The 26,603-nt window shown below is 40.6% G+C and overlaps 1 protein-coding gene across 2 annotated transcripts in view; it reads left to right on the forward strand.

Moving 5' to 3' along the window:
- Positions 1–26,603, forward strand: part of ADAMTS12 (ADAM metallopeptidase with thrombospondin type 1 motif 12) — a 162,139-nt gene that overhangs the window by 50,640 nt on the left and 84,896 nt on the right. For both annotated transcript variants that reach the window (XM_056324413.1, XM_056324412.1), the window contains exon 3: positions 9,019–9,193. In XM_056324413.1, coding sequence (XP_056180388.1) covers positions 9,019–9,193 — 175 coding nt within the window. The remainder of the gene's footprint in view (positions 1–9,018; positions 9,194–26,603) is intronic.

Below are 26,603 nucleotides of genomic sequence, written 5' to 3' on the forward strand. Positions count from 1 at the left end.
GAACTGGATGAATTTGGGCTCTGACTTCCCCTTGCTCTGCTCTTGAGGAAAGTAAAGCTCCTGCCAGGCTTTCATCTGCTGGAAAATGGGATAATTGTGCTTTCTTCCATCTATCTGCACACGTTGTGGCAGCTGTCATCATTTGTATCTCTGCTTTTCTTGACTGTTGACTAGGGTGCCTGTGGATCACAGTAGTACAAACAATACTTGTCAATAGAAACAATGCCACTTGTCATTTGATCAAATATTTGCATTTAGTTATTTTCTAATAAAGTTTGAGATCTGCAGTATTAACATTGTCACGCTCACTAGCTTGAAATTAGTTTTAGAATATAAGTGAGCAGGAAGCCAAAACAGCCAGGGTGCTTTCTGTCTCCAGGATTAGAGATCATGTCCACTCCGTAGATCCTTTTGTTTGTGTTTTTATTATTAATAGAAAGCACAGTTTAGGCAAGGAACCTCTTACCAATCCGGTGTTTAAATCTTTACTGTTAGGCGTTACATAGTTTTAAATCATCAGACTTGATCTGCTTTGCAAACTGTAAAAGTTTACTGGCTTCCAAATCAAAGCTTCAGAACTTCTCATGCTGCTATCAGAAGTCTCAGAGGGGATTTCAAATGCTGAGTAGTACAAACCGTTTTTATTGTGTTCATTTTCATGAGTGGCTGTTCTGATAGTAAATAGGTGAAAAAACCCCTATTTATACAATGTAAGCCCCCTGGATACAGTGCTTTCTGAACAATTTTAATTAGGAAGATATGAATTAGATGTTCCAAGAGTCTTTTCCAGTAATAGAACAGCTGTTGCTCCTTTCTACTCTTCCAAAGTAGAGGTAACTTTTGGAGGAATTGGGTGAACTTTTTGTTATGTCTCAGAATAGTGAGGCTTGCCAAGTTGTTTTTGGATCCCAAATGAAATCAAAACTTGCTAGTTTAGTCTCACCCTCTTGTGACTATAGTCAAAGTAAGCCTCTGTCTTGCACCTGGAGATTGGAAGAACATCTTTTTTTTTTTTTTTTTTTTTTTTTTCCCCCCCTAGCACTAGTTGCAATGAAAACTTCTAGTACAAGACAGGGGAGGAGGGGGAGGGAGAAAGCATGGATAAGAGGAAGAACCAAAGACTCAGAAAAATATTGTGTTACTGTTCACTCAGAGTGACCTTCAGGCTGGATAGCAAAGCTTATTGGTTTTTAGTTTAGAATTAATTTGCTATTAGATTCACCCTGAAGTAGAGCCTGAGGCTGTATTGGTTACTTTTTCATACTCCTTGCTTGATGGAGTGACCTGTGTGACCTAGCTGACTTTTGCAAGAGGAAAATCTTCTGGGTGTGCATTATCCTGAGGGGTGATGTTACTTGCCCTGTGGATGGGCTTGGAGCATGGACTAGGCAATGTCCACACAGCCTGTCATGGTGGGGTGTCACCTTACTGGCTTTGCGGAAACCAGGTAGCCCAAAGGACTGCAATGTTTTCTTCTCCAAAGACACAACAGGCTTGTCAGCAACCGAGCCCCACGGAAATGTTGATAAAAGGAGTCCTAGATCTCAGGAATGCTCTGGGCTTCAGAGATCCCTTGGAGGTCTGTCCCTCAGCTGCAATGTGGAAATCACACTGCTAAATAGAATAAGGGTTCAAACTGTGTTTGAGTTAATGAATTAAGTCAGCTGTGCCATGCAGTTTCCCTGCTGGATGCTCAGCCTGTGGCAAACACAGGCTTGTTTCAGCTTAATATAAACAGCACTGGAAGTTGTGTAAGATTTAATAAATGCCATCTTTGCTGTATTTTAAGAGCATAAAAATGGCTATTTACTGAATCTCCTCTAATGGACAATAAATTTTTACCCGGTTGGAATTTAATGTTGTGCCCGAGTTTCGGATGCTGCAAAGGAGGATAGTTCTGGCTTAAGCAGATCAAATGGGACACAAATCAAAAAGTAGAAAATGAGAATATGGAAGGAAGCTGGAAGGCTCTCTGACAACTGGACAACATGACGTGACTGCTGCTGGGCACTGTGATGGTTAGAGATGTAAAAGGTGTGAGAACACAGCTTCATGTTCATTGTGAACTGCTGGAGAGTTCAAAGCAGAAGGCTGTACAGAGACTAACAAGGTTCTAAACAGCTTCACAGCTGCATAGTTACCATCTTTCACTTGTGGATCTTCTATCATAAGAAAAGTAGTAAGATGGGATATTTCTACAATGCAAATGTATATCTGCGGCCAACAGGGCATCCACAAGTGAATGTATGAATAAGATACCTGGACTGTTTCTTCTAAGGATCACCAGCAAATAACTGGAAGAAGTAATAAAATTTTTAGGGTGGGCCATAAAGATTGGCAGTGGGAGGACACTATGACCTGACATATAAACAAAGATGTCTTTTAAAATTATGTGTTCCAAGTTGTATTTTTTTATGTGAGCATGCTCAACTCCTTATGGAATATTAATTTCACAGGGAATTTCCTCGAGTATAAATGAATGTAGCCAGGGTACTTCAGACTCTGTAACAGAGATGCAAAGCTCACAGTGAATTTGAGGTCCGTAGGAATTATTTGTAGCTAACAGTATTAATGAACTGGTTCTGCAGCACAGCAGAGGAGCAAGTGAACACAGGATTTGGATTGTTTGCTTCAATGAGTTACACACTGTTCTCACTACAGATGTTATTTTTTGGCATTATTGTCAATATACTCAGTTATATAACTTTAGACTGTAAATTGTTGGGTTTTCCCCTCCCTTTTTCTCCTGACATACACCCACTAATTCCAGCCCCTCCTGTCTAGGATAACATTGCAATTGCAAAACTTTAGCCAAGGCTAAAGCTGCTCCCTTCCCACAGGAGTCGGCTTCAGCTTCCCATATGGAGTTGATTCAAAAAATTCTGCCAGAAAATGTATTTTGACAAGACCCCATAACTTTTGACTGAAAGAAATATGGGAAAAATATCTGCTTTCCACTGGGAAACGCAGATTTCTACTGAAAATCAAAAAAGTTTGTTGAAAACCTTGTCAGAAGCGTCCCAGGATCACCATGTCCTCCTGGCAAGTGACATGCAGTGTGGGAGATGCGACGTGTCCATGAAGCTGTTTGTGTCGAAATAGTGAGGTACTTGAACTAAAAATCTCATTAAATAATGTAGCAGCACCTCCAAATACGGTCTGGGAAACATTTTTCACCAAAACATGTCAGAATTCGGGGTTGAAGGGGGAAGGATTTGAAGGAGGAAAGATCAACAATTAGGAAAAAACTGTGGCAGAGTTTTATATTTTCCCCTATAGGCGTTCAGGGAAAGAACCAAACACACACTCTGCCCTCCCCCCCCTGCCCCATACATCCCCTCCCACACTTCACACTCACGCTCCACCCCCTATTTTCTGTGCATTTCTATTACTATTTTACATGGTAGCTTTTAATAAAGAAGTTTAAATGAAGGAAACTTGGCTGCAGTAATTTTTTCTGTGGTGAAAACTAAACTCTGTAATGAGCCTAAGTTGTTTTTTTTTCTGATGACGCTTTCATAACGGCACCCCTTTGTGTGTTCTGAGGCCATGTAAAAGCAGATGATGCTACAAACTGCTAAAAAAAAAAGCATATACTTTATGTATACATAGCTTGAAATCTGATGAAACATTCTTGCTATTATATTTATGAGTCACAAAAGAACAGATATAAAGAGCAAAACTGCAGTAGTACTTCATCAGCAAAGGGAATTTTGCCAGTTCCGAGTCCTTTGAAGTAAGTTTAATGTGAAGATTGGTGGTGTTTTCTTCCAGTTGGTCTCAGCATTTCATTTCTTGGTGTATAGCCTGTGCAGGATGAAAGTGCAAGTGCAAAGAATGAGTTCAGTAAGTGCTGGAAGTCTCTGGAAGCTGTTGGAAAGCACTTCTGCAGGCTGGAAGCAGACTTTTACAGTCACTTCATCCCAAGCAGCACTGGCAGGCACCATGCATTTCCCAGTCTGATTACCTTAAGTGGCTTTACCCATAAATGTACACAGGTAGCTTTTTAACACATTCCTCTAGAAGGCAGAGTAGGAAATTGAATTAATAAAAAAATATAATTTCCCCAAGTAGACAAGTATTTGGAATATGACATACTTCTCTTTTTACAATAATGGACTATTTCTGAGAGAACTGTATTTCTCAGAATTAAAACCATGATAATTTTGTTCACTGTTGCTATTGTATAGGGCCTTTATGCTTTCAACTAATAGAGCATGTAATCAATGGATTTTTTTAAGTTTATAACTTAAGAGTATAACTTGTGTGTGCTCTTCTTTATGATTCTGGACAGGAATGAAAATCATGGCCTCTACCAGACAGCCAATCAGTCAAAAATAGAATAGTTTACTTCTGGGAATAGCCATGAGAAGAACTTTTCTCCTCGAGGTGATTGGCTCCTTGTTGTAGTGCACAAGTGGGACTGGCAGATGGTTTTAGACATCGAAAAATTACCTGGGACTAGAATTAGGGGAAAGTATTGGTGCAGGTTCCAGAACTGGAACTTTTTTACATAAGCTAAATGTTATGTCTTCTTCTGAATCTCTGGTAAGTGTAGGCACACAGTGCAGCCATTTGCAGGTAATAAAAGTGGGCCATGTGATAATGTTTTACAGATTTTTAGAGGATATAGAGTAGTGCAGATTTTTTGTATCGCTTTTCAATTACTTTTGCAGTCACGGGTGTAATACACCTGTGCAGAAAGGTCTATGGTTGCTGAGCCTCCCTAAGTTTGCTTTGGTTTACGGTACTTCAGAAAACACAAGACAAAACATTTCTGTACCACAGTACTGCAGGAGCACAAAGTTCAAGTGAAAGGAAAGATTGCTTATCAATATCTTGCTTTATTGGGGAATTTGTTACAGACAGAGAAGGCAGTTTTGTTTAAACAAATTCCATCACAACTAGACTTTAGGATCCCTGAGAATTTTGGAGCAAATTGTTGTATTTGTTACAACTTGCATCCATCACCTTATACGGAAGTGTAGTACTTGGAAAGTTGTGTGTTCGGCTGGTTCATTTGTGTAAGAACAGGAACATGATGTCACCCCAACCTTTTCTTTGCAGATTTTTTAGATACTGCAAGTAGAACTGGGCTTTAGTCTGTAGACTGACAGAAAACAGAAGGAATTTGCGCACAACAGTGGTGATTTATAACTTCAGTTTTTTCGGTGAGAATTCCCAGGTGCTGAATGTAGTGCATTCAGTCTCACGGCAAATGTCGGGTCTGTTCCATAAATTAAATCAAGATTCAGGGTTCATGTCAGAATTTGTTTAGAGGCAATACAGACTCAATGTATCCTTGCTCCTCCTCCCTCCCTCCTCACACTGTGCTGTGGAGAGACTCATGACCATAATCTGACGGCAGGAACGATTAGATGGGGATGAGAAGGAGGCAAGGATACCTTGCTCCCAAACGCTTTGTTGGTTTAACCAAGGGTTTGATGCAGAACATTGGCCTAATGGCTCATAGACTTCAATTCATGATGACGGTACTTTTTAACCCTGTAAGAAGCAAAAGGAGAGAAGGAAATATCCTTCTGTCCCAAGAGCCGCTTTTTAGGCCGAGGTTAAAAGTGTTTTTCATTGCTCATTGTAAGGTCAGAGCTAAAACCAGAGAAACTGCAACAAGCTGCATCTGTGGTTCAGCAACACCCCGTCAGTGGGCCGGCAGGTACAGCTGAGGTCTTTTTGGTGACAAAGCTGGTTCATATATTTCAATGTTATCCCATCAGTTGTTTGTGGGGGTGCACTGTTGCATTCTGTGATTGCCCGAAATGGCTGTGTGGGTATGCCCAGCGGTATTGCCACGTCAGCCGTGAAGAGCTGTGCATAACCTGAAAATATACCTAGGGTTCTTTTCTTATTCTGAGCTGGCAGCAGTTTTAGCTCCAGCTTAGTTTTGCTGCTCTACGGGCTTAGGAGCTTTTTGCTAAGTAGAGATTTTCTTATAGTCCTAAGGTGTCAGGAGCTGCTGTGACAAGTTGAACTGTGAGTTGGTAACACTCTGCAAAGTCTTAGTGTCTCCTTGGCAAAACAGGCCCTCAGACTTTTTGATGCGCCACACTGACTTTAGTTTGTTGCCGGGTGTGGGAGCAGCCTTTATCTGCCCAAGATTCAGCAATCTGTAGTCAACAAATACAAAATTACTGGCTGTTACCAACGCATTTTAAAGAACAAATGTTAAGTTATCAGGTAGAAGTTATGTGTGCCTGAGGTAGCTTTCTTCAGGGGAGATCTGACACACAGCTGTAGCCTCTTTCAGAAATTAAGGGACAGTAAAAATTTGCACTTTTTCTGTGTGAAATGCAGGAGGCTTCTCTTGGACCTTGCCTCAGGTAACAAAGAGGAGACAAGCAGGAGGGTAGTAATTACAACACAAAGAAGGACATGCAGCTAACCGTGTTTCTGTGTATATTCATTGATTTATCGGTGTTGAGAAGGAAACGCATGCAGTAGGTACGAGTCAAGTAGCCACACATACTCCTTGAGAGTACTGCAACAACAGTGACAAGAACAGTGTACAAACTCGTGTGGACAAGCAGCTATTGCAGAGTACAGGAGGGATAACTCCTAGTTTCATCCCAGATCTAGAGGAAGACTGGCAAGATTTCTGCTGTGGGTGCGTGGAATGGTACAGCGGTACTGCTGAGCTTAACAGGTGGTGTCTGCAGAATGCCAGCTGGTTGGGGGTGTTGTGGCTCTGTGGGGACAGGGATGGCTTGGGACAGAGCTGTTACAGTAAAAAGCTGTAAGACTGTGAAAACAGATGCTCCATAATGAAAAGTGATAATGTTAAAGAAACAATAGTTAAAAAAAAGGGGGGGGGCAATGTCTGAAGCCAGGTTCTGTAGAAGCCAGTGTTTGCTGGCTCATTGAACAACCTTTACTGCTATCTGTGTTAGTGTGTGCTGTATGAAATACAGTGATTTTTTGTTTCTTCTCCTGCTCCCTGCAGCTTGGATGGAGAGCTGAATTTTAATGTGCAAGCATTGCTGGGGGAGCTTGGGAAATGAGGTCGCTACTAATATGCTTTCTTTTTTATACAACTGCCTGCCCTTTCTTCTTACAGGTGCAGTTTTGACACAGTAGTCCCATGATTAATCAGCCTGCCCTATAAAATCAGGGTCTGCAGTGAAGATGGTTAGATCTTCCCGGTTGCAACTGGGTTAAAAAAACACAACAGGAAAAGAATGTCAAATATTCCAGACTTTCTGAGTATCTAGGGAGGATCGAATCTTGTGGAATGAAAAGGGATGGGCGAAGATTTGTGTTGGTGCTTTGAGTACTTGAGCAGCAGGAGGAAAGCCACATCTACTGATTTCCTAGTCTAGCCTCTGTATAGCCATTCCTGCTGTGTAGATCGATGCTTGCCTGACATCTTTATCAGATCTGAACATGGGATTTATTGCTTTCATAGTGTGTCTCAGCTTCTCTATCAAAACTAGCCTTGATTTGTAATTTAAAAAGAAGCCTGAGCATTTCTGGGCTTCATGTTTAAGAATCAGAAGTCGACTTCTTTCTTAAAAATAATAAAAAAAAAAGCCATACAGGCAGTAACTGTAATCCCAGATGAGCAAGCATATATGAGTTTGAGTCCTGAACCTGTGAACTTCATGGTTCAGGACTTCACCAAGACTTCAAGCCAAGGCCAACCTCTGGCTTTTAAACTTTGACTTGCACTGGAGAAATGCAAGGCAAGTTTCTGCTCTTAAGTTTAGGGTAAACTCTGTGAAATTACAGTCACAGTTATGTATTTGTACACATTTGCTGTGGGGGTGTATTGGGCCTGTGGCAGTCAGAGTAGAGGCAGGAGGTAGAGCGGACTTTGAAGCATGTTGTGTGGAGATCTCACTGAGCTGCCCTTAGGCTACTAGTACATAGAGCCCATGGTTGTTTTTTAATGCTTTTCCTCCATAGATATGATTTCCCTGTTGTCCTTACCCTCATACTGGCTTTCCCAACTGGCAAGGGAAACTGTAAGACCTTGGAGCATTTCAAAAGGGTTTTTATGTTTTTCTGCCCTTGTAAGTTTGAATACAGCAGCTGTAGGAACAGTGTTGCTGCGTTTTTCCCTATCCCAGAACAAGTTCAAAAGGCTGCAGTGACCACAGCAAAAAAAGCAGAGAGGGAATGAAGCCGTAAGAGCGAGATACCTCCACCTCCTGTCACATCCCCAGTGTGGGTAGATCCTTTGCTTTAGATTTAGTTCTGCTCTGTGCATGTTGAAGTGGAAGGGCTATGTAATGAAAGTCTCGGCAAAAATGCTGAGATACAAGGGACCAAGGCCATGTCTGGTTACACATGCCTCAGATCACAGCAGAGGAAGGTGTAAACTAATCCAGGTAGTCCAGGTAGATATTGAAGGCCCTGTAGCTCAGTCAGAGCTCGGAGGTTGGTGAGAATTGTTGCAGCCTTTGTTAGGCAGGTCTGTTGTGTGATCACAATAGCATGCTATAATTAATGAAAAGCTACTTATTTCTTCTGTTGGAAGCCTGGGGGCCAGAGGGGTTTGTAGTCTTCAGTTGCATGGACCACATAGTCCAGCTCATCTGACAGGTTGTGTAATCTGACTGTGGAGTTGCAGCTGGCAGCAGAATTATGCTTTGCACTTACAAAACAGCATCTATTCAGGCTTGTTCTCTGGGAAATGGATGCAAAACACCAGCAGAACAAGACACAGCTCCTTCTAGTGCATCATGTTTGACAAATTAAGTTTTGACCTTTCAGTGGCTTTGTACAAATATGGGATCCTCTGCCTCAGTACAGGATTTCAGGTTATTGGGAAAGAAGGTATTTTTCCAGTTCTCCTTAGGAGTGTTATGCCTTCGTGAGGTACAAAGCAACCTTGATATATGCAGTAAAATAAATGCTGAAATCCTGTTGTTTCCATGTTTCCACAGTGTAATGACTGGTTTATGCGAAAAACTCAGAGATGGTGGTGTGAAAAGAGTATATTTTATTTTTGACCTGCAGTACTGGACAGTAGAGATTTAACTCTTTTGTGCTTATTTTCAGACCGGATATTTCCATCTGCCCCATGGGGATTACTTCATTGAGCCCATTAAAAAGCATCCACAGAAGGAGGGAACACCCCATCCCCATATTATCTATGGGGCAAATATCCTTCAAAATGCTTTAAGAAGACGACGGGCGATCACAATGGAAAAAAAACAAGCATGTGGATTGAATGGTACAAATATTGCTGTATTTCTGCCTATTTGCTTTCTGCATCTTTTTAAGCAGCTTTTGTTTTCCAGTGGTGTGTGCCTTTCCTTCTGCCAGACTTTTTAAAATTCTGTAAACAGAGATTATGCAAAATGAGAGCGCATCAGTCAAAACACCTTGGAAGCCACCTTTCTGGGTTCCTTTCTGAAAACTTAAGTCCTCCTCGTGACTGCTGGAATATGTCTTTTACACCATTGACCCTTTCCAGCCCTCATTTTTTCTCCAACCAGAACTATTCAGTGAATTTGACTTGAATTCTTGAGTAGTTCTGGGATGATGAGAATTGCAGTTATTATTTTTGATCAAATGTTCTCACTTTATGCAAATACTATCCTCAATGTAAAATATCCCCTCTCTAATCCATGGTTTAAATTTAGGATTTCTAGAGTCACTGTGATAGTTACCAGGATATGTAAATACTTTTATTTTGTTATTCTGAAAGTGGAGTGCAGGGCATGAACAGCAAGGTGGTTTTTTGTAGAAGTGTAAGTAAAGATCACTTACATATTGGCGCAGTAAATACTCAGCACCATGTCTTATGGAAAAACAAGCTAATATACTATCCTGGAAAGGACAACTGTAACTAGAGGATATTTGGCATCTCATAATTACGAAACAAGTTCCTTTAATTAGTAAAATCACTTACTTGATTGACTTCATACCAAAAATTACCAGATCCTGCATTGGTTCTCAGATGTGTGAGACCTTCAAGCTGGATTTGCACTAAACTTCAGAAAAGGTGCAGTATTGTTAGGGAGAACGAATAGTAACCTAAATGGCATAAAGCCCAAGTTACATACAAGTAGAGCTGCAGAACACACAGGGTGTGTTTCTGTCCTTCATGGGTTAATGGTTAAAGAGTAGTTGGTTCTTTTCCAGGGGTGGAAACCAAGGAGAAACATAGGAATTTTTAATCACCAGTCATGACTGCTGCTGATTTACTGCTGTGTAATATGAACGGATAAATTAAAGGAGTAAACAACAACCAATCCCACTATATTTCTGCTTATAGATCTGCTTTGCACTTCTTGCTTGCTGGCCAAGAGCAGTGTGAAATGCTAGCTGGGGGAAACAAGGAGGCTGATTGCTTGAGGGGAGCTATTAAATCATCTGTTATACCAGGAAGCTGAGCATAAAGGGAAGCAGTAAGGATTAATATGAATGCTATTCCTTATTATTTTTCATCAAATAAAAGTGTATCTACTTGCCAGGCAAATAAGCCTGAAGTTGAAAAGTCATGAACATCTAAAGTTTATGTCTATTTTGACTTAAATGTAAAATAGCTCAGTAATTTTCTGTTTCTTCTGATGACTGCTGAGATAAATGAGAGGCATTCATTTAGATTTGCCTGTGAAAAATGGGGAATTTGTTCTTGCATACTGTCTTCCAGGTTTGTTTTATGGATGAAATAACATCTGTAAGGAATAATTTTAAGTGTGGAGAAGAGATTGTAGATACCAGGGATCATGCTGTGCATTTTGTTTGAGTAGCCTGCTATTTTCTTTCTACCTCTCACTTTTTACCACTTGTGTCTTCCTTCAAAGTCCTGCAGAATGAGATGGAAAAAGACTGGCTGTATCTGGATGCTGGAAAAAATCAAGCGTAGCTTCCCTGAGATTTTGTCACTTAGACTAGGAAAGTCTGCTTGAATAGGCTGCTCAATTTAAATTTCCAGTCTGGTGGAAGGTGTTCCTGCCCATGGAAGCAGGGTGGGAAGCAGGTTATCTTTAAGGTCCCTTCCAACCCAAACCATCCTACGATTCAATGATACGTTATTCATTCTATTGTGACAGAACTGTTTCTGGTGGTAGTATGTTCATGATATTCCAGGCTAACAAAGGGAGTGTCTTAGGGGCAGACAAAGTGATAGCCTGTAATTTAGGTTTCTGTGTTTAACTGACTCAATCGGCCTTTAGAGGTAATGTCTGCTTTCAGTCAAGCAGTAATCTGCTTGACTGTCATGAAAGTTAAGTAATCAGTGTGAAAATGGTCATGGGGTGTGTGGAAATTTCTCTCATTACATTTTTCCCTTTGTGTAACACCATATACCAATCATTGGTTCCTCTGAAGGCCATAACTTTTAACTTCATGGAATCATAGAATAGTTTGGGTTGGAAGGACCTTAAAGATCATCCAGTTCCAACCCCCCTGCCACGGGCAGGGACACCTTCCACCAGACCAGGCTGCTCAGAGCCCCATCCAGCCTGGCCTTGAACACTGCCAGGGATGGGGCATCCACAGCTTCTCTGGGCAGCCTGTTCCACTGTCTCACCACCCTTGCAGTAAAGAATTGCTTCCTAGTATCTAATCTAAATCTACCCTCTTCCAGTTTAAAGCCATTCCCCCTTGTCCCGTCACTACGTGCCCTTGTAAAAAGTCCCTTTCCAGCTTTCTTGTAGGCCCCTTTAGGTACTGGAAGGCTGCTACAAGGTCTCCATGGAGCCTTCTCTTCTCCAGGCTGAACAACCCCAACTCTCAGCCTGTCTTCATAGAAGAATTTGTTACATTTTGTTATATCACATCTGTTGTAGCCAGTTCTTCAAATGCAGAAAAAAGGAGGAGGTCGGTGTCGTCTACTGTTTACACTATGCATTGCCAGACCAGTTGCTTTTTAGAAGTGAAATACAGAACAAAAAAGGAAAGTGAGTAAAATCTTGCTTTCTGTGCTACTTATATTCATTACATAGGCTTTGGGGAATACTTGGTAAATAAATAAATTTTACAACTGGTAAGTTGACTCTTCCCCCCTTCTAAGACTTCAAGCACTCCTTGATGTTAAGTTTGATGCCAGAAGTCTGGTACACCCACATGGTATCACAGATGGCTGAGAGTAATGCCTTTTGGGATCACTTTAAAGCAAAACAATTTCCATTTACAGTAAACATTTAATTGTAGAAATTAATTCTATTTTATAGATTAAACATCATGACCTTTCTCTACTCTCAGCGCTAGCTTTGTCGCCACTGGGCTCGGGCTTAACTGATGAAGAGTGGCCTGCCTTATCTGTTGTAGGAACTGGTTTTCAGAATCAAGTATTTTAATATTGTGGGCTGAGATTCATCATATAGAGCGTCTTCTTTTGTTTATTTGAGCTCTGATTCTGTTTGTTTTTTAAACTTAAGCTAAGGCAATTGAGTAATTTCTGAAACCTATGCTTAGTGTCTTTGTGTGCCTTTGTTAGACCTTTGTGTGCCCAGGTTAAAATGTAGTGCTGATTTGTGCTTGGAGAGGTTAACAACCTCTCCAAGTCAGTGCACAAAGGTGTGTGGTGATAATAGTAATCTTTTAGTCAGAACTAACTTGTCTGTCAGGCAAGGAATATAAAAACTAGTTTTACAGGCAAAATAAAAATAGAGGAGTTAGTGTGGGAAGGAATAAGAGGAGGATGCTGACTTCCTGTGCAGTCTCTATAAAGCTTTTTTTGAATAAATGCAAGGACTGTCACCTCTTGGAAGAAGCCCTGTGCAGCATGTTCACAACTTTTACTGTGGCAACAGCCACACGAATTTCCAGGTTCCAGCCTGCTTGTGGTCTGTCTTATCTATATACAGTAATTCTTCAGCATCAATTACATTACTCTAGCAGCTCTTGCAATGATTATATTAATTAGTTTACAATTTGCAGTATCTTTAATTGTTTCAGATACTTGCAGAAAAGTCATTGTGATAAATAATGTAAATTAAAACTTAGGTTTGTGATGTACACTTCCACTGCCGCTTAGGCAACTGCCAGATGACTTAGCTGCTTGCAAAACTGAGTCCTAATCTTGAAAGTAGCATTATGATACTGTACATTGCAAGCTGCTGTCATACTGTGTCCTTTGAAATCTGTGTCAGAAGCAAAAATGATAAATGAAAAGTGGCCCTGAGCTTTATAAATAACTTCTATAATAATTTATGGCTGTAGGAGAGGAAACTGAGGATGTGGGGATTTGTTTTGTTTTTCTAAATAGGTTATCTTAAAAACTTGACAGTGGTCCAAGATAAAATGCAAGAAAGAAGGAATTATCCTCCCTTCTACAGTAAAAGGAAAGATAGATCTCCAATTTTTTTCTGTTTGTTTTCATGCAGTCCGTCACAAGGTATTGGTTGGTTTGTAAGCTGCAGAGTGGAGAAGTTCTGTGAAGTTGGTGACTGAAAATGCTGGGATGAAATAGAACCCTTCCTGACATTGTGCTGCAGAGGGGATTGATAGGATTCAAACAGATGGACTTATTTTTCTTGGTCTGGTGATGTGGTCACGTTGCTGTTGTTTAGAAGGAGGGTAATTGAGTTTGTTCAGACTCAGCCCAGGGATTACTGCAGTAGGCTGTAATATATAACAGGAAGGAAAGGTTTTGGGTATTAAAATGGATCTCTGAGAATACTTTATTGGAACTTTAGGTGTATAGAAGTTATCACATGCTTTACCCTCATTTTGGCATTGAAAAGATTTGATAGATGAGTTCTGCACGGATGTTAGGATTTGTTTGTACAGGGGCCTTACCTGCAGAGGAGTTATAAATCTTATAACTGAAAATTTTGCATTTGGAGCAATTTTGCATGGAGCTATGGTGGACTAAGACTGGGGTGGGAGGGAGGAGACAGACTGGGTGCTCTGTGAAACGCATAGAGGGGTGAGGGGAGCTGAAGGAGCAGAGCAACATCATATGTGCAAAACTTTTTTAAGTCTTTTGAATGATGGCTTGGTGGCACAGATCATTTGACAGGTGACTAGGATGCTGTTAGGTAACAATAGTTACCTGCTGTTCTTCCTAAGGGTTATGTCTGAGTGCAGGATTTTACTGAATCATACTGCCAAAGGATTCTCTTCAATTTTTCAGTCTACAAATGTACAGTATCAAGTGTTAGTGTTGGCTTTTGACAGTGAAGTCCTTTGTTTAACCACTGGGAAGAGGGAAGGAAAAAAAGTCCAGGACACTGTTTTATTCTCAAAGGACAGCCTATCTTTTTTTCTGGAAGAACATTGTGGCCAATGTAAGCAGCCTTGCTTGCTGGCAGAATCACTGGTACATGCTGTGTAGCTTCCATATCTTTTAAAGAATGATGCTGACATTTTTCCAGTATTTGTTTATTCTGCATTTAACCATATCAATTACTATTCAGATTAATTCGCTTAGCTTCTCCAAAACAGAGATAGGCTGGTAAATTCACATGTCAAATTGTAGTAAATAAGAGTAGTACAATGTAGAGGTGAAAGCATCTTTCTCCCTGCAGCCTTCTGCTTTCTACAAACAGCTTCTACTGACTTGTTTAAAAGATGCTTGTGATGAATGTCCTCTAATTTAAAGCAGAAACAACAAAACAAACAGTTTGCAGGAGTATATGGAGTATCTGTCATCTCTGGAACAGTTTGCATTGAGCTGAAATCAGTAGACACCTACTTATGCAGACAGCAGGAGATTTAGGGTTTCTGGGGTGGGGTACCCGGGAAACAGTGTCATGAACACAAGTTCTAGCAGTGGATGAAACAATTACTGCTAACTGGTGTAAAGAGATTTCCCACCCCCCACTCCCCACCCCGCAACAAGATCATGAAGTGAAAGCAGAAGATTCTAACTTTCTTTTGAGGTTTCAGGAAGACTTCTTTTTTTCAGTTGCTCTCTGGAGTTCGTTAGAAGCTAATCAGAGATAAGGTCGACTTTTTTTCACTGTCTTGTGCTTTCATTCTCCAGAAAAAAGGAAGAGTCATCTTCTGTTTCTAAAACCTCTAGATTCTGTGTGGGCGAGATACAAATCCTTGAACTTTTTGTTTCTAACATCTGACACACGAAAAGACTTTTGTGCTCATTTCACTTTGCTGTCAAAAATCCTGTTCATACTAACAAATGAGCAGTGCAAATATGTAGCTTTGCTAAGCAATAAAAAAGAATTCTAGGTTTCATTAGCGTAGAGATGCTTAATAGATATGTTTACTATTACTTGAAGTTCAGGTTCTAAGGACACAAGATGAGGTTCTTATCTGTTAACTTGAGTAGCCCAGCAATTAAATAGTTGAGTTTAAGCTAGTTGTGTTACAAGCTAGCTTCTTTTATAAAGTTAGTGAAGTAGAACAGTCATTGTCAAAGGCTGATTCATCCTATCCTGAGATGATATCTTTGACTTTTGGGTTGAGTTGTCCTTGGGAGCTGCCTAGGCTGTCATTATAGGCAGGAGAAATACAGGTAGAAGAGAAAGGAATGAAGTACTGTATTCTGTGCAATTCTTCCTCTCCGGTTAAATGAGTGCTGAATCAAAACCAGAACTCTCTCCAAGTGGATCCAAAGTCTGTGCTGAACAGGCGCCAGAGAAAGCTCAGTGCTGGCAGAGCTCTGGCACCTGCTTTCCCAGTCCCTGATTGTTTTCCCAGCTGCTTCTCTCTTCTGCTGGAATTTAACCATCAGTATTTCACCAGATCCTACTAACTGAAATAAGGTGCTTTCCCTAAGTGCTTGTGTGGTGCAGGAGGTAAGGGAGAAAAATGTAGAAACAGGACATTGTTATTTTAATGTGATAATAGTCACTTGTTGCCTCCAAAAGACATCAGAAATGTGATATGCTTCCTCACTCCATGACTGAACAAATTGTAAAGTTCTGTGACAGGCCATTTTCCAAATAATATAAGCGAAATCTGTAAGGAGGGGAAATCTGCCTCACTGTGTTTCAGTAGAGGCTTTCTGTGTTCCCACACAGCTGGAAAGAAATGGCGTTTGCTACACCATGCTTGCTTACTGCACTTGCTTTGCTGTAGTTCAAAGGGTAGACTGTGGTGTCTACCATGTTTTCATCGAGACAGTTTGCTTAACCACTCATCAGACTAAGGAGTATCAGTCTGGAGCCAGACTGAATTTAGTTCAGCATTGCTAGCCATGTGCTGTCAGACAGGAATATATTCTGCTCTTGCTCTGTGCCTACTGCTTTCCTTATCAAACTGTGCATGATACTGTTGTATTTTTTCAGTATTGCCATTGACTGTGTAAACAAATGCTTTGGTAATGTGAATGTTAAATTGCGGCAGTATTGATTCAGAGAGCAATAGCAAGCTTTAAAATTAAACTGTGACATGTCACGTGCTATCCCTTTTTCTTTCGTAGGACAACACTAGCCTTGAACAATTGCAAACCTTATTTCCACGGTCGAAATAGAAAACCCAGAAAGCTAAGCTGCATTTAGGAAACATTTTTGTTGCAGGAGTTTGAAAATTTGCTCAGAACACTTGACCCGTTAATGGGTAGTATTGGCAAAGCTGTTCAGCCTTCAGTCTGGTTAGTGCCAGATTTCTCAGTCATACTGAACTCTCTATGAACTTTCTAAAAAGAAACTACAATTACCTTATTATTTCTGGGCAGATCACAGATTTCTGATTCTCCTAAGAAGTGCTGGACTTGTGCTGTGGGGCTACTGCACCAATACGGGCGCACTGTTCACAGTTAGTTTCTCTGAAGTCTGCGTGTCCCTGATCAGCCTCTGGCAGCCTCCTGTCATATGTGACCCACTTTAAACAGGTGTCTGAGCACAGCTTTTCTGCATGAAACAGTTTCCTTGCAGCTTTTCCACTCCTTGCTTGGGGCTGGCATTCTTCATGTTCTAGCAGCTGCTTGAACTTGGATGCATTTTGTGTACTTGGAGAGGCTCCTCTGGATGAATTTGACTTAAAAGGAGATCATAATACTCCTCCCAGCATAGATTTTAGCTTTATGGTTAGTTGGGAACAAGAGAAACTGACTGTGTAACTTAGGGGGTTGTTACGAGGTCATCTTCTACAGAACTGTAAGCTCTCCATTTTAGGGAGAAGTAGGGTTGTGTCTGGAGTTAACACACACCACACACAATGACTCGGCAGCATGTCCTGGGATGCACAGATCCTATTCTGCACTCCTTGTTATCACCGAGTGTATGATAGAGCTTTCAACTCAAGTGATGGGTGGTTGCGGGCACCGCTCTCATAACGAATTTCTGGCAATATTGAGTAGTAGCAGATGCAATTTCACTAGACAGCAGTCTGCAAAGGGCATTTTTTGGAGTCCAGTCTGTCATTTCAGATACAGGTCTTCATGTCTGAACCGTGTTTGCATTCGGTTGCTGAAAACAAGGATCTGCCTCAACACAGATTTAGTGACCTACTAGACTAGCTAGCTGGATTTGATTTGTTGTGGAAGGCAAAGTAGGGTGAGGTTTGTTGCTCAGTTTCATGGGGCTCATGTAAAGATTACATGTTGCAGGGTATCTTTGCAAATAATACTTCTATTTCTGAACTGTCCTGGAAAAACTGTATGTAAGTAACAGACTGGAGGGACACTGTTCTCTTCAAGATCATATGGAATTACACAATTTTTTTCTAGGGAAAGGAATTGTGCAACAGAAGTAGGCATAGATATCTATACAAAAAAGGTGGCTAGAAGATTGCTATACTAAAAGGTGTAGCAAATTATTTTAGCTGATGCTCTTAAATACTGCACTTCTTTGTGGAACCATTTGTTGCATGTCCAGGTTTCTATATGCAATCAAAAAAAAAATATCCATGTTATTTTTTATGCTTTATGATCTTTTCTATACTTTATGCTTTTCTTCTCTTCCGGATATTCAACTTAAACTTACTTCAGCAAACAGCATGTAATCAGGTGGCTTAGCTGGAAAATCTATGTATTCCTGTCCTTTTTAAAGAATTAATGATGAAGTCTTTGTGCACCTAAATTAGACTGCTAAATTAAAGAAAGTTTCTTCTAAACTATTCTGGTCAGTCTCAAAAAATATTGCCTAAAATCTAATGCTTGTGCAAAATAGGAATTCCAAAGCTGTGATGTTCTTTATTAATTTCTTTTTAAAAAAAAAAAAAAAGCTGTAAATTCATGCTGTCTCTGATTTGTACTCATTTTTAAAAGGTCTTGTCTAATATTTTGTTTGGCTGCAAGCAGTGTTTGAGTTGAAGCTGCAGAGAGATAGATTTTTGTATTTTGAATACTTTTTAAACAATTAAAACACAGCTTCAGTCTGAGTCTTCCATTCTGCCGCAGTTAGAATTAGCAGCAATTTTTTTGCGTGCCTGAGCTCTAAACAAAGCTGAATCGAGTTCCTCCCTCTCTGATCTGCACTGTTGTCTGTTGAGCCCCAGTCCGGACTCCCCTCGGCTCTGTGAAGGTTTGGATTTGGATGAAAGTCTCCTTTCAGGTGCTGCAGTTTTAACAACGGATAATTTCTGACATTTTCTGTATTATTTGCCTGACATTCTCCAGGTAGAATGTTCACTGAACCACATTCTTTTTTATGGCATTTTCTTTTTGGTGTGCCAGTTGCATCCATTGCCCATTGTTAAGGTACTTCTATCAGTCAGGTCTTCCTCAGAGGAAATGGAAGTTGATGAGGGGGATGAAATTTCACCCGCTGGGGAGGTAACAGGAAAGAAGGGGGCAATAAAAGAAGGGAGTTTCCTGCAAAGTCTAGACTGGTAACGTTGACAGGCAGCTGAAAGCTGTCCAAGCAGAGATTTAACACTGGGGAACGGATTACTGAACAGCCCCTTCCCCTGCTGGTGGATGTAACCTGGGTTTATCCATCATCCATTTTTAGGATATTTTTCTCTCCTTAAGCTATAATTAATCATACTGTTTTATGATGTGTGTGAACTGGATGTTTCTTTCAGGCAAACACATCTGCATTTTTCTCTTCCTGGTCACATGCTTTTACATACCTTCATAATTGCAGGGCTACCTGGGGAGAAGAGGAGCCAGGGACTTTCTGCAAATGAAAACTGAGATTGTCATATAGAAAATAACAGAGGCTGAGTGTGTTGTCAGGGTTCTGTTTGATTCTGTTTCTACAGGAGTGCAAATTTCAAAGCTCAAACCCACTTCTAAGCAAACACTTTCAAACTTCTTGGCATTTTAGTGTGGGAGCCCCCCTGTCTCCTGTCTGTGAAGGATTCTGGCATAGTTTTATGTAGGCAGCGAACCACTGAGTCCAGGTAATTATAGCCCATGTTACTGGTGAATCTCCACCCTATGCATGACAAAAATGAAAGTGAATTAATGGGATCATAACAGCCAACAAGTTATAATGCCCCTGACAACCAGTCTCTGATAGGAAACTGGAATCAAAGGGAAAAGTCACTCTCAAAACTCTGGCTAAAACTGGAAACATCCTTTAGGCCGTGCAGTGGTACTCGTGAGGAGCTGATAATGGCACCGGTGACGCCAAGGTGGTGTTATCCTAACAGGACTGCTTATGCAAGGTGCCTGGTGGCAGGAATCCTTAAACTCTGACATGCAAAGACACTGTTGGCTGCCTCCCTTGAGATGTCTCAGTGTCATTTGCGCTGTTCCTTCCCTTGCTCCTACTACCAGTTTCCAGACGCCTTCATTAGCTCTCCCCAGTTGCAGGATGGAGTAGCTGGGTGATGAAATCTTCCTGCTCTGCTGTTCCCGCAGCTGTGCATGGGGGTGCTTCTTCAGGGGCTTAGTCAGGCAAAATTAAGTCTTGGGTGCTGAGTTGGAGCTGGAGAACCTCCACGGTCATCTTTGAAAATGTCGTGAAGCTGGAAAATGTTATTATCAGGACCTGTTTCTAAGAATAGAAAACTTTAAAAGCAGTGTGTGTCTGCCGTTTTCAAGACACTGTGTTAGCATAATTCATCTCGGTATCTCCCAGACCAACCAACCCTTCTCAGGCCCCAGGCTCAGGGAGGGAGTCCTCACCTGCAAACGAGTTGCTCTAGCACTGCTGGTGTTTGTGGCATAAGCACAGCAGGGTTGAGGCTGAGGCTTTGAAGGCTGTGTTGCTTAATAACGTCATCTGAAATACAAGACACTTGGCCTCAGCCAAGGACAAGGAGGAAGGCCCCTTGAAGTGCTAGCATGTGTTTTGTTCTTTGAGCATGCTAGTGGGATTGGTGTGTTTTAAATACAGTGGAGAAATGGAATGGAAAAAACAACAGCTGGTCCACAGAAAGGCCAAATAAACTCTGATGTATAAGCCCAGAGATAAGAAGGTTATAGCATATGCAGCATTTCTTAAAGATATCACATCAGAACTTGAAAGAACAGCACTTTGTTTCAAGATTAATTCCAGACTCTCCTTCTCTTTCCTGTAGAAATCTGAATTTACACCAAATTAATTAAAAGGCATAGTTTAACTACCACTTCAAAGACCTATTCTGTGAGTAGCCATTTCTCTTTTACAACACAGGCTTCATACAATTATTTAGTTGGGGTGCTTTACCTTTCTTAAACCGTCTTTTGAACATTCAAACTTGAGATTTTTTCTTTAACCATTTCAAGTTTCTGGAATTAATGGGTGACCTGTTTTCCATGTATAACAAACTGCTGTGCAAGGGGTGTTCACTTACTGATGGATGGTGTGTTCACAAGAGCTTGGCCTCTGCGTCTGTTGCATGCCTCCAGCATGATGATCTTCAGACAGGTCCATGAAGGTTAGGAGATGGGGAAAATGAGGCACCGAATTTCACTGACTTGAGACCTGGCACCCAGTGCTATCCACTCCCTCATATTGCTTTCAAATTTCATCTCAAGTGATGGTGCCAAAAAGATTGAATGGCCTGTAGTATTTCAGGGAAGTATCTGTTTGTTTTGGGGTGTTTCTCAGGGTGGCTGATGCGCAAAGGAAAATGGTCCAGCCATTCTGTCCAGCTTTCACCCTTGCTACCTCATAAGGCTCAGGCTCATCCTGCTCCTCACAGTCCCTTCATAATGAAGATAAGTCATGGTAGCTTTAACTGATGTCTGGGAAAAGTACTATTCTCTGCATAATTGTAGAAGAAGGAAGGAAAATAAAAAACCCCACAATTGACATTTAAGTCCTGCGAATGTAACATTAAAAGGTAAACATCAGGGCTTGTGCAGTCCATTACAATAGCTAATTAGTTCAGTTACAAAATTAATAGCATTACCCATCTATTTGCTCTGTTAGTTCAGATAAGTGCTTTCTGAATAGCACTGTCTATTGACGTCTTCAGACTGGTTTGTCATTCTAGGCTTTTATGTAGTAAAACTCAATGGTAGTGAGCAAAGTGGTTAGAGATGCTTCTGGATTTTCTTGTAGGCTTGGGTTTTGCTATGGAAAATGCTTTGGTACTGCCATATTTGCAAGAGATCTGAAGATTCTGAGATGAGAGCGGGACAGGCAGAGCAGCAGCCTGGAAGGGGTGAAGCAGAGCTGTCAGCTAAGGCATGTTTGCCAGGGGTTGTTGGATTACACTTCATTTTGGAAGCACACGTGAGCTTTATTTGCTTTCTAATCATGCTACATGGTCCAACACAGTATGTTTGATACCCCCTTGCAAGGGAAGGCACAAAGGCAGTTGTTCCTTCCAGATCTGCAGAAATTCCTGAGCTTGCAAGTAGTTAATAGCTCACTGCTTGGCACCCAAAAACAGAGGACAGAGCTGAGTATTGGAGGTGTAAAAAGTTGGAGGTGTTGCTTGAGGGTGCAAAAGCTGCTGTGGGTGCTGGGAGCACTGCTAAGCTGGCTGTGCCAGTTCAGGGCCCTTGGTGTAGACTAACTTTTTTCTTGATTCTTGGGTGCATCTTGGCACCATGACTTGAATTCTGTGGTGTCTCAGCCTGTCTGCTGTGCCACATCCAGTGCGCTGCAACAATTTCTGGTTTGTCCTGTGTAAACTTACCTTTAGGTGAGTTAGTGAGCAGGTACAGTTTGTAGAATGAGAGCGCTGGAGAATTCTTGAGAATGGCAGTAACACATAAAATAACTAGTACAAATACCAAATCGGGGTTTAATCTTTGCTGTGCTAACAGCCAAGGACACTAGTTTTTCAACAGGGTTTTGGAGTATTTGGAAAGCACTGATTACTGTCTTGCTTTCTAGATTTTAAAAACCCTTTCCAGTCTTGTTAGTGCACACTACCTATTAACTGCAAGGAACTGTTTTGGGGTGGGGAAAAAAGGTGGAAAGGAGTGTGTTTATATCCATGAGCTAAATAAAATGATGAAAAGCAGTGCTAAAAGAAAGCCTGGCGGTTTATATAAGGAACACAAATGGACCTTCCATTCAGCTACTTTTGTTTGAAAGTTATGAGGCATACTCTAAATACTTTATATTGGGGTTTAGAGTATTTTTCTTCCATCTCCTTGTCCTTCTGTGTGTTTTCCTAAAAGATTATATGATAGGTTTTCTTTGGTGTAGCAGCTACGTACAGTAGGTAGTTCTGTGGCTGACATAGAGGAGGCCTTCTGTTAAGTTCTGAAAAAAACGGGGTTCTGTCTACTGTGTTAATAGACCTAAGCTAAAACGTAGAAAAAAAGGAAAGTGTAATCTAGATTATTTTCTTAGTATTCTTTTCTCCTTTTGTATTAGAAGTCAGGATTTCAAGGCAGCTAAGAGAAAACTTTTAAACTATTGATTATAAGACCAGGAAGTTCTCGTTTTCCGTGCTCAGTGAAATAATCTCATGCATATTTTAATGGATGCTTCATTAATTTGTATAAGTAATTGCATCCTAAGACATTTTTACTCAGATATGGTGTCAAATTATTTCTTAACCAGTCAATTCTGCAAATACTAAGACAAAGATCTGTCTATACCCTTTTTTTTCCTTTTTCTTAAATTTTACCTGTTTTGTGTTTGGACATGAGATCATCGATTTCTGTCTGGTGCTTTATGATTGGTTTGCCATGCTACAGCTGGACAATGCTCTCAAATCCAGTCTTGAAAAGATATTTTTAGTTGAATTCTTGACTTATTTTCGCATCTGGAACAATTAAGATAGGTAAATCTGTCAGCTTAAATCTGCTGAAGGTTTCTGTGGTGGCAGTACCCAAGAATAAGGGATGACAGCTGGGGCGGTTCGCTGATTTCCATGCACATGGGTATCCAGTAACATCTCTGTTGGCATCTTGAAAAGAGATTATTTGAAACATGGTGTAGGTTAAGCTGTAAATTTTGAAAGCTGAACTAGAAATTATTTCTTAGAAACGTGAACATATTTGAATAACTAAATGATAAAAAAAAGCCTGAAAATGCTAATCCTATGCCAGAATCTGTAGGAAGAGCCTGACACTGTAAACATAGAAAATAGCTGCTAAGTCAGGCAGTTTATATGATGAACATAAATAGACATCATCTTTAGTAATATTGCTTGAAAACAATTGTTTCAAAGATGACAGTGGTATTCTTTACACTATATATTCTGTTTTGCAGTGTTACTTATCTGTAAGGTGAGTGCTGGGCTGGCATTTATTCTCGTACTGTAACATTGTAGATATTCATGGCAACCACTATTCTTACACAATGGGACCATGTTTGTGCTAATAAATGAAATACTCCAGTAGTCTTTGGCATTGCTGCCAAGTAGTGCAGAACACTGTCTGCATACATTAAATTTTCTCAGCTTCTTGAACAGGGTGGCCAGATCCTGACTGCTGAGAGGGATTCCTGGCCCGAGTCCACTCCTTTGCCATGCCCAGGAATTGATTGAGAATGTGCTTAATGGCCCTCACTGAGGCCATGCTGGGAACCATCCACTTTAATAGAGTAGGCAAACAAGCTCCAGCGCCTGGGTGTGTTTAACTCCCTGGAGTAGGCAAAGCCTGATGGGGCAAATTCTTGTATTTTTTTTGTAGAGAAGGAGAGGACCTGAGAGGATGCAGTGCTATTTTGCTCCGTGAAGCTTTAGGTGCGGCAGTACATCAGTGGGCTAACACAAAGAGCACGTCACCTGGAGAGGAACCAAGTCCGTGTTGGGTGCCCTGTGCCCTGGCAGAGCATCTTACCTGGCGCAGGGAGGCTGCTGAGCACTGACAGCAAGGGTGGCTTAGAAACGTAAGGATGTCATTCACAGAAAGCCAAAGCCGTCAGTGTTTTATAGCTGAAGGTCAAAAGGAATAAGCCAGGTATGTTACAGTAGTGGAATTTCTTGTCACACCAAAATAGAAGTATATGAGGATTGCTTCTCTGTTTGGAAATATGAAAGCAAGTTTTCAGGAGTGATTTCTGCTTGCAGCTGCTGAGGTATGACCAGGGCATTGGTTTTTGTACAAAAAGTTTTCGTTCGTTGGTCAAGCTGGAAAATAAAAAGGATTTGAGTGTAAGAGAAAAATGACACATATGTTAGGGTGTGCTTTGAAATGTGGTTTTGACAAGAAACAAAAGGAAAAATAGAAAGTTATTTCAGGTTTAAAGCAGTTTTGCTCGGGCACAATTAAAGCATTTTGAATTTCTAGGATGAAATGAAACATTTTTAGCTTTCGTGTTCTTCAGCCTATTTTAAGCAAACAGAACTGTATTCAAGCTGCAAATTGTTTTGTAATTAAAAAAAAAAATCTCATTTTGAAAGTATTGAAGTGAAGCATTTGACTTTTACGGCGTTTCTTTGACTGGTAATTTTAAAGTATCAGCATTCATCTGTGAATAGTTTCAGTTGACCTGAATATACATTTTTGGTGACAAAAGTGGCAGGCTGAAAATTTCCTGTACCTCTGGATCATATTCATATGTCAGAACAGCACTTTCTCTCATTTCAGTCACTTGAATGTATAGCCATAGAGATAACCAGTTAAACATGGTAGTAATATCAGAAATGAATGCTGTAATACTATTCTGGTTGATACTTTCCATGCTAACTCATAGCAATTCAAGAGTGCCATTTGTTACTAAGTGCTGTTACAGAATAGTGTTTCTGAGCCTGTTTTTTAGTTGCAGGATCAGCTGGTTTGGCTGAGAAAAAAAAAAAAAGAGTATTTTTTACAGTTTTCATTTACATCCAGCTAAAAATTGGCTAAACTTCGAGTGGTCATTTGTGGCAGTTCTTTTCTTGGCCTGCTCATACGTGTAGAAATCTTAATGGTTTTGAATCATCTTGTAGGTGCTTCATGGATCATTGGTGGTCAGGAAACATGCTACAGAACATTTTAGACAGTCTGTAACTTAAGGGGGTCAACTTTAGTAGTTAAGGCTAGTTAAATAGCAAATATAAGCTATACTGAATGCCACTGCTAAGTTTCACCTCTTGCCACATTTTTCCCAGTCTGTTACCACACAAATACCATCAGGTTTTGTTCTCTTTTTTGCCAGGGAGTGAATGAAGCAAATACTAAAATTATAAAGAGAGGTGAAAGTTTATGTCTTTTAAGGTGCTATAAAAAATAATATCTTATGTGTAGAAAACAGTGAGATGAGTATCTATAAGGTGTACTGATACCAGTGTACTGGTAATATTGCCCAAGGGGAAAAAACTGCAAAATTACTATTTCTAGTAATAGTATCTGAGATGGAAAGAACTGCCATTATCTTCCAGGAGTCAATGGAGATAATGAAGAGCAAACTTGCTCAGTGTGTTTAACATACAATGTGGTTTGGAAGGTAGAGACAGTCAATTATTATGGAATATTGTTAAGTTTCTGTTTCTTTGCAGAGCCTGTTTAGACTGTGAACCCTCCTCATGACAGAAAGCTTTATATAGAGAACATGAAACTCCTTGGTTGACTACAAGAGATTGCCCAGAGCAGCTACTCAATAGCTGATAGGTTTTATATAGACTCAATATATGCAGATAGATAGAGTTTATTCATGGTAATCATTAGGATGTCTGGAGTCAGGGGATACATGCTATGGACTTGCAGACAGTTTGGAAAGATAAGAGTTGTTTGTGTCCTAAGTATTTTTGACATAACTTAGAAGACCTGTTTTGGTCCATAAATACTTTTAGAGTCTGTTCGGTTGTCGGTTGGCCCATGTATAGATTTGATATGATTCAAACCACAGTTCACCTAGGATGTGGCAGATTTCAGCCCCAGCTTTTGACCTGGAGTAACATGCTGAATTCCTGTATTTTTGTAACACTTGCGTCACAAATGCAGCTGACAAAACCTGCCACTTGCAAAGCAAAGTTAATGCTTCTCTCAACTGAAAAGTCTGTCCATGATGCAAGTTTTTAATACATTTTTATAGTTCATTTTATAAATCATGATAATATTGATAATAGTCATGGTGCTGATAATAAAATTTAAATCTTTAGAATTAATTCACAAGGTCGAAGGTGTGACAGGCACAATTGTTTGCTAGTGTTGACTGTCAGAGCTATGTGGATCTTCCTGGGGGATGGACGGAACAGCACTTTCCAAGCTGACTTTGACCCAGAACACAAGCAGAGCAGAGGCAGTGGAGCAGAGCGTGCCAGCTTCTGAGAGAGTTGGCCCTAAAAATGGTGTGAGGGGGTCAGGATGCCTGGGCTCGCTCACAGGAGTTACAGCTGAGCTGGAACCTTGCAGAGTATTCAGCAAGGGGAGTTGTTTGGTATTTCAGGAAGAGAAGAGGTGCTCGTAGGGCAAGAAGCATGGAAGAATGCAGAGGCTGGGACAAGCAGGAGGACAGAGGTGGGTAATGTGAAATAGCTGTAGTTCAGCAGCCATGTTCTTCACAGACAGTGGC

Source organism: Falco biarmicus, chromosome Z (assembly GCF_023638135.1).
Source record: "Falco biarmicus isolate bFalBia1 chromosome Z, bFalBia1.pri, whole genome shotgun sequence".
In the NCBI taxonomy this organism is placed as follows: Eukaryota; Metazoa; Chordata; class Aves; order Falconiformes; family Falconidae; genus Falco; species Falco biarmicus.